At 38.7% G+C, this 14,887-nt stretch overlaps 1 protein-coding gene across 3 annotated transcripts in view; it reads right to left on the bottom strand.

Annotated features, from left to right (window-relative positions):
• Positions 1–888: 888 nt before the first annotated feature.
• Positions 889–14,887, bottom strand: part of TPD52 (tumor protein D52) — a 120,024-nt gene continuing 106,025 nt past the window's right edge. For 2 of the 3 annotated variants that reach the window (XM_027089790.1, XM_027089789.1), the window contains exons 5-6: positions 7,770–7,818; positions 889–3,691 (exon numbers count right to left, since the gene is read on the bottom strand). In XM_027089790.1, the coding sequence (XP_026945591.1) occupies positions 3,572–3,691; positions 7,770–7,818 (169 nt within the window). In that variant the 3' untranslated portion in view covers positions 889–3,571. The remainder of the gene's footprint in view (positions 3,692–7,769; positions 7,819–14,887) is intronic. The other variant, XM_027089791.1, reaches the window with a different exon arrangement.

The following is a 14,887-nucleotide window of genomic DNA, read 5'->3' as shown; positions in this document are numbered from 1 at the left end:
GCTATTAGTGGCTAGGTGGAGGTGACCAGAAGGTGATTTAGAAGTTCATGCCTCTCAAACATGCATGAAAACCTGGAATAAAGATAGGGCTAGTGATACACCGGAAAGATATGAGTATTACTGTAAAGACAGTCATTTCAACCATAGAGATGAATACAGTCATTAAGGAGACTGTGTAGAAGATGACTAGAGATAGGCAATAACATTTAAGGAGTTGGAAGAAGAGAATACCAGAGAATAGTCAAACTGGAAAATGAGAAAAGAATTAATTCTAGAAACCAAGAGGAAAACTTGAAAGCACATTGAGATGAAGCGTGTTAAAGTGAAAGTCACCAAGTAGCGTTTTATTTAAGTAAAATCCTGGCAGGTGATAGGCACATGCAGGCCCTGCCCTCTCAGGGCTCACAAACTAAAAGTGAGTTCTTTTGGCTCATTTTGATTTTGGTTCATTTTTATTTCACAATCAGAACGTGGAAATTGAAATCTATGGATTGTAGGTTTACTTAAAAGTGATAATGCTTTATTATTAACCGTAAACCAATATGGTCTCTATAATTAATCCAATTACAATGGGACAGTCACTAATTAATGGCCAAACGTCTCCTCATTATGGGCAAAAATCTGATTTTTCATCTGGGTCTTAAGAGCTATAAAGAAACACATGCAATCCTGATATAGGGCCTTATGCAGCCTCTCTGGCACAAATACAGCAAATGGTCACTTACAAATGTCTTTTTGTAGTCAGCATGTAGCGTTTTTGTTTGATACACTGAGTCCATACAGCTGCTCCTGGTTCTTTCTATACCCAGGATATGAAGGGTCTGGAGAGAAGCTGTATAATGAATGGATTTACCCACTTTCCTCAGCAGATAGGTAATACAAAAGAACCCATGCCCAAATTATAGAATTTTTATTGTTTTCAAATACTATACAAAAAAAAATAGACAGTATTATCTTTTCCTTAACAGATCCAGAAGTAGTGAGTCCAAATTCAACATGTTTTTTCTCTATTTCAGTAGTTTCAGTTACTACTAGGATAATCCAATGGTTTCTCCTCTCTTCCATTGATTACTTTGGCCTCATAGGTATGAGAATTCTTGCTTTATTTCCCACAAACTCCATAAATTAAGGAGTTCCTTTGTAAGAAGGGGATAATTTCAGGAATTATTTTCTTCTGTCACACTTCTTGAATCCTTAAATATCTGAGATTTCACTCTTGTTGCTATGTTTTTCCAGTGTCAAACACAAAACACAGTAGAATGACCGGGACCCCTCTCTGCTGTTCTTAGTGATTACTGTGTTCTAAACTGCTTAAATATCTGTGAATTCATAATATTGAATCTTCCACAAAGACTACTTGGAATCATATTTCTAAGTCGATGTTTATTTTTCTAAATTTATCGTCCCTCTACTGTTTTGTTGCTTTTAAGAGGCAGAGTACTCTGCAATAGATTAAATCATTTCTAAATTAAGTGTAGGTAGATGTCTAGAACAGTGATTCTCCAATTTATTCTTTTACAGCCATCACCAATACCCACATACACCCATCCCACCTTCCAACCCTAGTTCTATCATTTCTCTCATAAAGTAAGGAGACTTGAGGATATTTCACTCAACTAAAGAAACTGCCATCTTCTCCATTTTGCTTTGCTAAAAAGACAACAATAGGGCTGGACATCCAAGAAACAACGTGATGAAAAGAAGATGTGATAAAAACAACTGAAAGACTAATTGGTTGAAAAAATAATTTAACAGCTATGTTGAGTAACCACAATATTTCTATAAAAAGACAAATTTCTACATGTCGACTCCTCTAGGACAATGCTTCAACAACCTTTGCCTTAAAGCCTTTTCAAGTAAATAATTTATGGTAGTCTAATACCATGAAGCAGTGATTTAAAGCAGATGGTAAAAAACGGCCTTTTTTTTTTTTTAAAGCATAGATACCGGTTGATTATGTAACACAACAAGCTGTTTCCAGACCACTGGTCTCATAATAAATATTGAGACCTATACTACTGATATACACAATTTATTAAGCTTTTCACATGTAATAGAGCATAGTTTCAGTTGCATCTGAAGTGCTAACAAAAGCTCCAGCAATCAAGAATGGCAGCATGTTATCAATATTTTATAACAATCAACACTTGTAGCTTTTCAGATTTGGATAAGATAATTTATCCCAAAGTAAATCTAGTCATGCTTTTAAAAAATGCTTTAGGTCACTCCAAGCTTGGCAATTAACATTTGGCATAAACAATAATAAAACAATCACAACTTGATAAATAACAAATACAACATTGTAGGCCATAACCATACACAGCATAAGAAAAAGATGGTGATGAGTAAGTAGTCATTAGAATTAATAGAGTACCTTGGCCTCCATGCAGATACTTCCAGAGGCTTTGGTTCATTCAGCCCTGACACTCAGTTTTCAAAGCAGGGGGCAATATCTACAGTATCATTTTGTAATTTCGAACACACTGAAAACAAGTAAGTAGAAAATGATGAGTTGATTTTTATTAATGCATTAAATCCTCAGGAGTTATCACCAACCCCTTAGTATAAAATTTTTTCAAGTTATATTAGTCATGTGTGCTTCTTACTGTAAATGCTGCTAAATGAATTAAATGAAGTCAACAGTGTTTCCCCTAATGTGATTGATTTTAGCACTTTTCAGCTACCTAGATCTAAAAATCTTTCAGGCTTTTGAACTGAATGTTTGAGGACAGTGTTCATATTTCAACCTATTGATAATACAATATGCTTGATTCAGAACATTAACTTACAGTCTATTCCAAAACTAAAATTTTAATCTGGTGCAAAATAAGTAGCTGTAAGTGGCACAATAACCATGACGCATAATGACCATGACACTGAAATGGTTACTGTCACAGATGGTGATAAACAAGGATGTGAGGGCTCCACTCTCAAGTCGCCTAGGATTTTGAATTACTGTCTGTACATACTGTCACTTACAAAACTATAATAAATTGAATATTTAGTCTGGTGTCTTCAAACACCCAAGATGTAAGATAACTTATTCCAAAACAATATTTATCTGAAAATATTTTTTGTACCTGGTAGTTCTTCCCTTGGAGGTAAAGAACAATTTGCCAAAACTTTTAATAACCAGGATACAGAAAATTTTAAAGAACAATCTTACCTAGGAATCAAATATACAGAGATTCAAAGAGGAAAAAAGAAAATTGTATAGAAGACAAAGATCAAACTGGTATCCCAGATCCAGAGCAATTTTGTAAAGTAGGAAAGCAATTATGATAACCCACAGCTTCTTAGATCATTCTAGTGAGGATCTCCAGGTACTATATATGTTTTTATAATGATATTTTCTAAATAAAGGGCCTTAAATGCACATAAAAGGGTGTTTCCCAGGAATAGAGGTTAAGATATTTTTACATTGTTCAACCCACAACTATTTGGTCAAAGGAATATGTAAAGCTCAACAAAAGCACATCTGGTGGAAATTCATGGCAATGAATGTTGACAAGATGTGCTTGGATCTCGCTTGCAGCATCTGGCAGTGAGTAGCAGAACAAAGGTAGGAATCTCACAGGCTCTCCTGTGTCTGTTCTGGAAGAGGCTCCGTGGTGGTGGAACTAGCGTTTGCAGTCGAATTCAAGACTTCTCCAAAATCACCACCAGCAGGCTTGGTTCCTCCTACTTTAGACTTTTAAAATAAAAGTTCAAAAAGGAAGAGACATTAGGAAACATAAACTTCGCTGACTCTGCATAAAGTAACTCAAATTTTACTTTGAAGCATAAATCAGGAGCCTAAGAGCTCAGTGATTATTTGTACAGAATTTAGTACTGTTGCAACGTTCCATGCGGTCTCACAGAAAAACTTATGCAGTTTCCGTGCTGAAATACTCAAATTGGTAAATTCTACCCCTCCACTTTTTTCCCCTGTCTGCTTATTGTTCTTCACGGGGAAGGCTGTCTGAAGAATTCTGTAAGGCCTATCATGCTAAAGTACCTACTGAACTCTCTTTGTATTTGGATAACACTTTGTGAAATATTATTGAGTAAAACAAAGGAAAGAAATATATGTACGTTTCCCAGTTACAGCATAAACTTTCTAACCTTTTGCTGCTTAAAGAGTGGTACATGGACCTAGAGACTCAACATCACCGGGGAGCTTGTTAGACATTTGGAACCTCAGACTGGCCTCCCCATCTCCATCTGCAAAATTGAAATCCAGGCTTTAACAAGATCTCCAGGTGCTTCCTGTACACATTATAGTTTGTGAAGCACTACTCCAAGTTATCTGGCCTGAAAATCTGTCAATAAATATTGGTTTGAATGAATTTATCTGCCCCGCATTTGTATACTATTGTATGCTTTTCAAAACCCTTACACATCCTTAGTGACATTGATGAATCTCTGCTTCCTGCCCACCGTCACCCCCTCTCCTGCCCCCATTACATCTCATGACTGACCAACAGGACAGCTGACTAACATTAAGAAACCAGTCAATGATCAAGGATGCAACTCAGAGTGGGCTTGCATCTGACCTTGCTCTTAGCTCAGTCTTGACTGGCCACAGATTCATTAACAATCGGAATCTCGTTGAAATTTTCTCTCTCATTTCTTCTTGGCCTCCCACCTAAAATCTTTGAATTGCATGAAAAATGTGCATGACTTATATCCACTGTATATTTATTAAATTTATTAAAATATTCATTAATTACAAGAAAATGTTAAGACCTCTTGCAATTCACAAGTCTAAAACAACTCCTCCCCACAACTGGTCCCTTCTCTATTCTAAGACCATGAATGTCAGTAGTAACTCCCAGTCAGACTCCTGGAGTTATCCTTGGTCCTGCCCTGTCTTGTTCCACATCCAATCGATCACTAAATTTTTCTGTGTCACCTGTAAAGTCTAAATATCTCTCAACTCTGTCCCACTGGCACTAGCTCAACTCACCACACCAACATCTTTGGCCTGGATTACAATGCCTCCCTCCCACCTCGTCTCCTTCTCCAGTCTCTCTCCCCTTAGCTCTGCAGGGCAGACAGTGATCTTTCTAAAATGCACAGAAGAATGTGCGACTCAGGTTGTTTAAAATCTTCCAGTGGCTTCCCACACTTTCCTTAACGTGGCCCACCCATCTCTCTAGCTACATCTCCTGCTCAGTACCCCACAGCACAGCAAAGTTCCTGCTGTTCCTCAAAGGGGCCCCAAAGCTTCAAACATTCCCCTCAACCTAAAGGTTTGGTTTCCATTTACATTACTGCATCCTCTGAGAAGCCTGCTCTGACCTTCCCTCCTGCCAAGCATGACAGAAATTCCCGCTACTTATCCTCCTGCAGCCTTGACTTCCACTGTCATAGCACCTTACCCTGTGTTTACTTTCACTGGCCATTTAATTGTCTAAACATCTTCAGAAAGGGTCTGTGTCTCTGTTGCTCACCATGGTATTTCCAGTGCCCAATACTCATCTCCCGGCACATGGCAAATGCTCAATAATCACAGTTAATGACTTGATCCAAAATCTAAATGTAAGTACATGTAGACCCGATGTTTAACTGAGTATCAATGTAAGTTAGAAAATCTGCATCCCAAGCACACAATTATATTTTACAGCTTCCTTGGTGATATTTGTCTAATACACTATACTATTAAAAAAACATTTTTATTTGAATGGTGCCCAGTCATATTTAAAAAACTGATTTCACTACAATTTAGAGAGTCTGAATATACTCAGGAGGAAAGTACACAGTAAATGACCTCGAAGTTTCTCCTCTTCTTCAGTGTCAAAAGAACTGAGGCTTTCCTGGTTTTCCAGCTAGTCATTTAAAAAAGCTAATGCTCAGGGTAGATTTCAAGGAGAGGCTATGATATTCCTAAAACATTGAGAACTAAATCAGAGTAAAACCTTGACTTCTTGCAACGTACAGTTTGTTTTCAAACACCTGACTAGGCATTAATAAGGATAAAGCAGGCCTCTGGTACTGTCGTAAAAGAATGACTATGGAGCTTTCCTGGTGGCGCAGTGGTTGAGAGGCCGCCTGCCGATACGGGGGACACGGGTTCGTGCCCCGGTTCGAGAGGATCCCACATGCCGCAGAGCGGCTGGGCCCGTGAGCCATGGCCACTGAGCCTGCGCGTCCGGAGCCTGTGCCCCGCAACGGGAGAGGCCACGACAGTGAGAGGCCCGCATACCACAAAAAAAAAAAAGAATGACTATGATGTATTTTTTGCTCATCAAACATGTATTAAGTAGCTGTGATATGCCAAGGACTACTCTAGGCCCTGGAGAAGCATCAGTGAGCAAAAAGAACAGGGGTCTGCGTTTGGGGGTTCATTAGAGCATGCGTGCTAGGGGGGTTGAACGAACAAGCTGTAGGAATGTTTGTACAGTGTGATTCCTTTTTGAAAAACATTTATACATTTATGTAGAAACAGAAAAGGTGGGTAGTAGCGTTTGTATGTGCAAGAAAAAAGGATTCAGATCATGATACAGTGTTTGGTTTTCTTTCTGTAAGCATACCCTGATTCTGTAATTTTAAAAAGATATATTTAAAAGCAAGTGACTCAATTATAATTCTAAAAGACAAAATATGAGTATTTTAAAGCTGATTTATATAAAACATTTTAAGATATTAGTTTTAACCCTTAGAAAATAACCACAGTAACTACCAGAATTTGTTTAGGAAGAAATGACCATATGGGCTTTGCACTTCTCTGTAGAGAAGTCTGGGCAGTGGATGGGAACAAAACAACATTTTTGGTCACTTGTGATCCTTGATGATTTTATAGTTTTGAATATAATCTTGAAGATAATACAATTTACAAATTAATAAAGCTGATTATTATGGGAAAATGTCCACCTTCACCAATATCAAAGCAATCAAAAAATAGGGGCTTCCCTGGTGGCGCAGTGGTTGAGAGTCTGCCTGCCAATGCAGGGGACACGGGTTCGTGCCCCGGTCCGGGAAGATCCCACATGCTGCAGAGCGGCTGGGCCCGTAAGCCATGGCCGCTGAGCCTGCACATCCGGAGCCTGTGCTCCACGGCGGGAGAGGCCACAACAGTGAGAGGCCCACATACCGCAAAAAAAATAAAAAATAAAAAAATAAAACAATGAATTATCAATGATGATCACCATGGCATCATCATAATAATAAAAATGTCCAATAATTGAGGATTGAACAAACAATACCCATTATAAGGCTATGTAAGCAGCCACTGAACATAATATTGAAGAAGAATAATGATACAGAAACATGTTTATGGTTAATTCTTTTCTTTTTTTAATTTTTAAATTTAATTTTATTTATTTTTTTATACAGCAGGTTCTTGGTTAATTCTTTTTTAAAGTGTAACAGCACAGTCCTACAACATCACTGTCTGTGGGTCGTAGGACCACTTTTTTGTGTTTTATTTTTTGTACTTTTTCTATATTGTTTTTAATTTTCCACAGTAAGATTTATATTAAATTTTGTCCAATTACAAAAGTATTTGAATAATGCAAAAAGCAGCACAAACTTCTAAAGTACTACTGTTCTTTAAAATTATACATTTCTTTTCAGCACTTATGCTGGCCATGCTCAATATACACTCAAAAAAATTGATTAAAAGAGTATACATCATCTTAAATATCCATAAATAATGTAAAGAAAGTTATTGAAGTTCTTTAACTATTTTTGGAAGGAAATACTAATTTGAATAATTTACCCACACCAAAGAAAGTTAAGGCATCAAACAAGATAACACAAAAGACCCTGTTCATTTCTCTACTTGCCTTTAAGTTTTCAACCTTTTCCTCAAACGATTTGAATGTTGGGGAGTTTCTATGGAGAGAAAAGAAAAACAAATAGTAAATTACAAACACTGAACAAAAAAGCCAACAATTTTGAAAACATTATTAAGCTGACTGTATTCCTCTTCGCCATTATTCTCAATCAGCAAAAGAACACATATACCATATGTGACACCTGTTCCATAGATGTGCAGGCATACGTACAAACGTTTTATTATGTGAGATTATCGATTCTGTTCTAAGATTTCTACAACGATGTTTTCAATTCCTTGAACAGAGCCAGTCTTAGACATATACATAGAGTCAAGTACATGTGTGGTGAAGAGATGGAACAAAGTCAGGTACAACGTTGAGTCTGTCACTTTCCCAACCAACTTGTCACGGTATAAGAAAATGCCACTGTTGGATCAGTCTGATTCTGGTTAAGGTGCTACACTAGAACTCATGTTTAAATTCACATGTTGCCTGGCAAGATTTCTACATGAACCCACATCACCTAAGCAGGATAAGCAAACCATAGGAGGTTCCACACCAGGGATGCTGGTTCCCAGCAGCAGCATAACAGACAGGGAAAGGAGAGACCAAAAGGAAGGGAGGAGTACAGAAATGTGGCTTTGGCCACTTCACAAAGCTGCCCCAACTGACAGAAGCTCTCTAAGCCCACAGGAAGCCTCTCCTGTGACTTCACATTCATGCATTTGAATTAAGGAGGATCACAGCACCTGTGCCGCTCCCACCTGGGTTTCCAAAGCTTTTATACTATCCACCTGACCTCCAGTATCCTTCCTACTACCATGATGAAAAAGGAGAAGAAGGGAACAAGGGGTTTCCTCCTTCCCATCGTGGGGACAGGCAATCGGTCCCAAAGTGTGGTCCCCAGACCAACTGCATCAGTAGCTCCTCGGAAGTTGTTAGCAAAGCAAATTCTCAGCCACCCCAGGCCTACAGAATCAGAAACTCAATGTGGGCCCGCTAGGCAGAGGCTTTTAATAAGCCCTCCAGGTAGCTCTGAGGTACACTAAAGTTTAAGCCAAGCATGTATAGTTAAAAATCCTCTGCCTCTATAGAGAGGTCAGGTGAGGTCGTAGAATGTGCCACTTGCAAGTACTTACTGATGAAAGAGGACACTAGAATCAGATCACAGTTGGCTCCAAATGTCACAGTGGGATGAGGGAAGTAGAAATGGGGAGGATGAAAGAAAAGGGGGGCTTCCCTGGTGGCTCAGTGGTTAAGAATCCGCCTGCCAATGCAGGGGACACAGGTTCGAGCCCTGGTCTGGGAAGATCCCACATGCCACGGAGCAACTAAGCCCATGCATCGCAACTACTGGGCCTGCGCTCTAGAGCCCGTGAGCCACAACTACTGAGCCCACGCGACACAACTACTGAAGCCCGCGTGCCTAGAGCCCGTGCTCCGCAACAAGGGATGCCACCGTAATGAGAAGCCCGTGCACCACAATGAAGAGTGGCCCCCGCTCACCGCCACTAGAGAAAGCCTGCGCACACCAACGAAGGACCCAACGCGGTCAAAAATAAAATTTAAAAAATTGATTAATTAAAAAAAGAAAGAAAAGGGGATTGTAACTAAAGCTAATGCAGATGGAGGAGGTGGGACACCTACATCCATGAAAACAGAAGGTTGATTAGATGAGCACTGTTCACTTTTTTTTAATTAAACAGATTCCACATATGAAACAATTTAACAGGTTTACAAAACAGAAGAAATAATCGTTCCTTTTTCTAATCGCAAACATTTAATGGATTTCTTACACCAACCTAACATTGTTAGGAAGAGCAACTGAAAAGTGGTGACAGTTTTCACAGCTTGTTTAGAGTAGAATTCTAGCTCCTACTTCAGAACAGTTCAAGTTAAACATCTAGATAAAAAAAAATAAGAAAACATCAGACCAACTACATTTTGTAAAAATATACTTTACCTCATAGCAGGCATGCTAATTGAGTGTTGAATGGAGCGTATACTAAGAGGCAGCATTAAAAAGAGATAGAAATGGAGTTAGTAAAGTGGTGATTAGACATTATAAAATGCAAACAAAACTTAGTTTTCTAGGAGCTTGCTCTTCTGACACCATGAAGAATTACCTGCTTTTTGAGGTGGAGGGGATCAAAATTATTTCAACATAATTTACTTTTATTCATGAGCCAATTTAATTCTAGCCGTTAATAGAGCTAATAATCAACTTTGCATTCTCATAGCACTTTGAAAATTGTCGAGTGCTTTCACCAGTATCTGTAATGAATCTAGAGTGAGCATCAAGGCTCAAAAGTTAATAATTTACAGGTCACAGCACAATCGTGAATGGAACTTGGGTCTTTAAGACTCCTAATCCGATGTTCACCACCTCCCCTCAAAAAATGAAGCACACACACACACACACACACACACACACACACACACACAAGCGAGACCACTGAAGGGCTCCTGCAGTCGTTTTTCTCCCACATACCTGTTATCAGAACAGGAAGGTTTCAAAGTCACTATTTGACAACTTCAAGTGACTTTAAAATTACATGTCACTTCTTAGTGGTAGTCGTATCCAGTTTTCTAGTAAGAGACACCTGTACTTCATCTCAAACTAAATGTTCTTATAGGCCATTCAAATAACATTTGATCCCCTGTTTTACAAGGACCAGCTTTTTATTCAAGGGCAAAGCAGTTCACTGACCATTCGGGTTCAAGGTTATCTACCTCCAGCCATCTCCCATAGAGAACACCTCACAAGATGAAAGTACCTCAATTCTTGGGCTCACTAAGTCACTGTATGCACCCTGCTGATACTGTTAACATGCTTATAAGCATTTTGATCACTGACACAGCATTTTGGGGTAAGCTGGACAGTCCAAGGTTTCAATTCTCAATTATATTTAAATACTCTGTGTGTTTATGATTTAGTTTTCTCCAAGATTCCGTTGTTACAAATGACAATGTGTTCCAATGTAGCTCCTCAAATCTAGTTCTGCATTAGTATGGAGTATGATCTTGATATGAATCAAAAGAAGCTGACAGCATGTACAGTCAAATAATCAGTAAAATATTTGGACATCTTCGTACTTAATGTTGTACACAATACAGGAAAAGATCCATTGTAGCTCAGCATTCTCTCTTCCTATCACAATGGTAGATACCTCGGATATAAGACTATATTCTGGGAGGAATTTGCTAATTCTTTTCCTGCTTGATTTATTGCAGTGTGTTGCATCCATATTTTAAAGACAGAGATTAATAAAAATCACCTTTCTTAGTTTACAATACCAGAACTCCAAAAGCTACCTGCCCTTCCTTGGACCCTTCTGAAAAAAGCTGCCTCTGTAAGTCAAATTCCCAAAGCCACCTTCCACCATCACCAAGATAATAACTGGACCAGTAGAGTTCCACCCACCAGAGCTAACCTCCTGGTAATTTACAAATTGTTTAGACCAAATTAAAAAAAAAATTTGATTTGAGATAATCAAGATTCCTATCCTGGGATTTTGTAATTAGAACACTAAGCCGCTGGTTGGTTAGTGGTAGGTACTTGAACCAGAAAGTCATGTAGTGTTCGATGTTGAGGAAGACATTTGGGGGGACCAGGTACAAGCTTCAAGAATGCGGAGGAAACCAATTCTCAAAGAAAGAATTGCATATAAGCACAGAGAGAGGTAGAGGGAATGAAGGAGAGAGGAGCATTCAGGGAAGAGGGCTCAGGTGGTAGAGGAATGGGTTTCTTGGTTTTTGGGGGGTTCTAGAAGCTACCTTGATTTCTAACAGCTTTTCAATGAGCAGGACTAATCTGGGTGGGGCCTGGGCTTGCTTCCTTTCCTCTCCTTGGATTCCAAAAGAACTTTCATTCTATGCAACACATTCCCTTTTTAGGTGAGCGAAGTCACATAGTTTTCTATTCTTCCTAACCAAAAGACTTTGCTAGAACATTTTGGCAGAAATTACCAAATTCTGGCAAAAGAAGGTGCTTAATGGCTGAACACGTGATAAATTATTTGTCCGAAGGACTCACACATTGAATTCAACAGTATCAACAAAATGAGAAAATGGGTGGATAAAGCAAGTATAAATCTCAGAAATGCACAGTTAATTCTAGTCACTGACTCTCCCTAAGATCTGTAAAAGATCATTTCCTCCAATGGCCAATTTGTGGATACTGTGCCCCTTTAAACAGCCTACAAACTAGTTAAAAGGGACTACGGCAAAGGCAGAGTGAAAAGAATGATCATAAAAGTGAATTGTAGATGCATCAAGTTGACTATCAATTCCACATCCAGCGCACAAAATTAATTCAGGATTATCCTACATAAGAAACAAGTCCTGAGGTCATAAAAGTTGAAAAACTGAATTGTAAAAGTCACGAAGTCACATGGAATTATCAGGGGATGGAGAATTAACACAAGAAGGCAGTGGAGAGCTTACAAATGACTCATCAAGGGATCTTCCCTGGATTAGGTAGGAGAAGGACGGTTGGTGAAGCATCAGTGCAAGGGGATATCAGGAGAATGGGGGAAACTGACAAACAGGGTAAACAGTCAGGAGAAGACAATAATGTTGGAAATACAGACAATTTTTAAAAATATTTTGTTTTTACAGTATTATCATAGGAAAGGACTACCAATACACTTCCAAGAAAACCAAGATAGAACTGATAATTTGGGGCCTTTAAGTTATTAAACACCTAGAAGGTGCCCATGATGTTTATAATATGACTTAAAGAATGTTAAAAATGAACACTTTGAGAATTCTAAGAAACAGTGCAGCATCTCTTGTAAAGGACTTTAGGGTCTTTACAGGATCATGACAACATCATCCTTGCTGGTGTTGCGTTTCAATTAGCAGTTAAGGCAGAGAAAGAATTTAAATATTTGAGTACCATGAAGGATACATCCACTAAATACGTTTAAGTGGGAATGTATAGGAAAAAGCAAGGAAATGATTACAATAAGGTGTTTATTTTGTGATAAATTGCTGGGTTGAATTTCTGTATGTTTTACATTTCAAAATAAGATTAAAAATACACCCACTGAACAGAGAATGAAATCAGTTAAATTAATACAAAGTCGAGGTGTTCCCACTTTTGAGGTAGCCATTACAGCAGGAAGAACAAGGAGTACGTATCAATTTCAAGTCCGCCCAGTTATCTGAACTTCTCTACAATCCCTATTTAAATGAAATTCCACTTCGTTGCTGGCTAGTCTGTAATCTAACAATTGGGCAGCTGTCCTTACATTTCTAGCTTCTCTATGGAAGGTTACACAAGCTTCAACTTGCCTCAACTTACACATCATCTCCAATATCACTGAAGTTTAAATACAATACGGAAAACTTCAAAAGCACAAAGCCACGTTGCTGCTGGACCAGAACTGTCTCTAACAGATATATTGTGAGGATTTGTTATCACCTATGAAGTTTAAACATAATGTGGAAAACTTCAAAAGCACAAAGCCATGTTGCTACTGGACCAGAACTGGCTCTAATAGATATATCGTGAGGATTCGTTAGCATTTATAAAGCAAACTTTATGAAAACTTTTTCCAGCTTGATTTTGGCTCTCAGAGAAGGTAACCTATAATCAAAGTAGGAATGCAAATCTGGGTTCCTCAAAACACCGAGAAAAAAAAATCAAAAAGGGCAACCTGATTCTCACTCAGAAAACACAAAGTACTTCGCAATCTAATAGTTACTTTGGAAAAGTTATTCTTTTAAAAAGCTGAATTGATTTTTTAAAGTTTCCTTGTTTCTTACATAGGTGTTTGATCTTTTCATACCTAATAATAAGAAAGGGGGAGGGGTAGAGGGAAAAGAAGAAGGAAGGAAGTAGTAAACAGAAGATAGAGAAAGAAGAGTTAACGGTCAACATGTCTGAAAGCTTATCTATGTATTACTATCCCCTTTTGCCCTCAAAATAATCTCTTGATCATAGGTGATGAACCAAAGGAATTGCTGGACTGTGCCTGTAGGGCCTAAGTCTTAAACTATCATTGCTCTGGGGAGGCAGAACAATGCAGAGGGTGGTGCAGGCTCCTGAACCCGGGTGTGCCTGGGTTCAAGTCCTGGCCTTCAGCCACGTCGCTGTGTGACTTTGAGGAAGTCACTTAACCTCTCTGTGTCTCAGTTTTCCTCACCTGTAAAATCAGACAAATAATAGCACCTGCTATACATAGTCATGCCTGAAACACAGTTCACCATTCTTATTGTTACAGATGGCTTTAACTGAAACACACATTAATATTTATTTCATTTTATATTATTTTCTTTAAAGCTTTCAAATTTCACCCAGCTATTATTTTGGTTGGTAACTTGAACCCTAGAGTCTAGAACAGTGCCTGGCACAAAGCTGCCATTCAATAAATACTTTTGAATGAAAGAATGAATAAATAATTGCAGTAACTAAAATTAGGAAATATGGGCATAAAAGGTAGAAAAGTTCATTAAAGCTTTTCAAATTCAAATCAAAAGGTACTCTATTACAGCAAGAGAAAAGAGGTCATTTCTTTTCCCATTAAGTGGTAGAAGTTGTTTGTTTTTTTTTTTTAATTTTCAGCAAAATGGAATTATCTGGAATGACTTTCATGAGTCCGAAACCAACAACAACAACAAAATATCTAGAGGTTTACGGGAAGAAACACACGTCAAAAGGATGGGCTTCCCTGGTGGTGCAGTGGTTGAGAGTCCGCCTGCCGATGCAGGGGACACGGGTTCGTGCCCCGGTCCGGGAAGATCCCACATGCCGCGGAGCGGCTGGGCCCGTGAGCCATGGCCGCTAAGCCTGCGCGTCTGGAGCCTGTGCTCCGCAACGGGAGAGGCCACAACAGTGAGAGGCCCGCGTACCGCAAAAAAAAAGGTGAAATTTCCTTTGAAGATAAAGGCAAAGTTAATTATATTTCCTCCTAAATATATCAGAAATATTTGACTAATGAGGCTACTGAATTATTAGAGCATGCTATTAATAACATGAAAATTCATGTTTACACTGACAGCACGTGAAATGAGAAGGCTCTTTTAAAGTTTCTCTCAAAAAAAAGTAAAGGCATGAGTCAGCGTTTGCCATGTATGTGTAGAAAACAAGCCAACAGGAGAGGAGTGACTATGAACATACC

The sequence above is a fragment of the Aethalodelphis obliquidens genome, unplaced genomic scaffold, assembly GCF_003676395.1.
Source record: "Aethalodelphis obliquidens isolate GAN/ISIS:26980383/991018 unplaced genomic scaffold, ASM367639v1 scaffold68, whole genome shotgun sequence".
NCBI lineage: Eukaryota > Metazoa > Chordata > Mammalia > Artiodactyla > Delphinidae > Aethalodelphis > Aethalodelphis obliquidens.
This window is presented reverse-complemented; position numbering and strand designations above follow the sequence as displayed.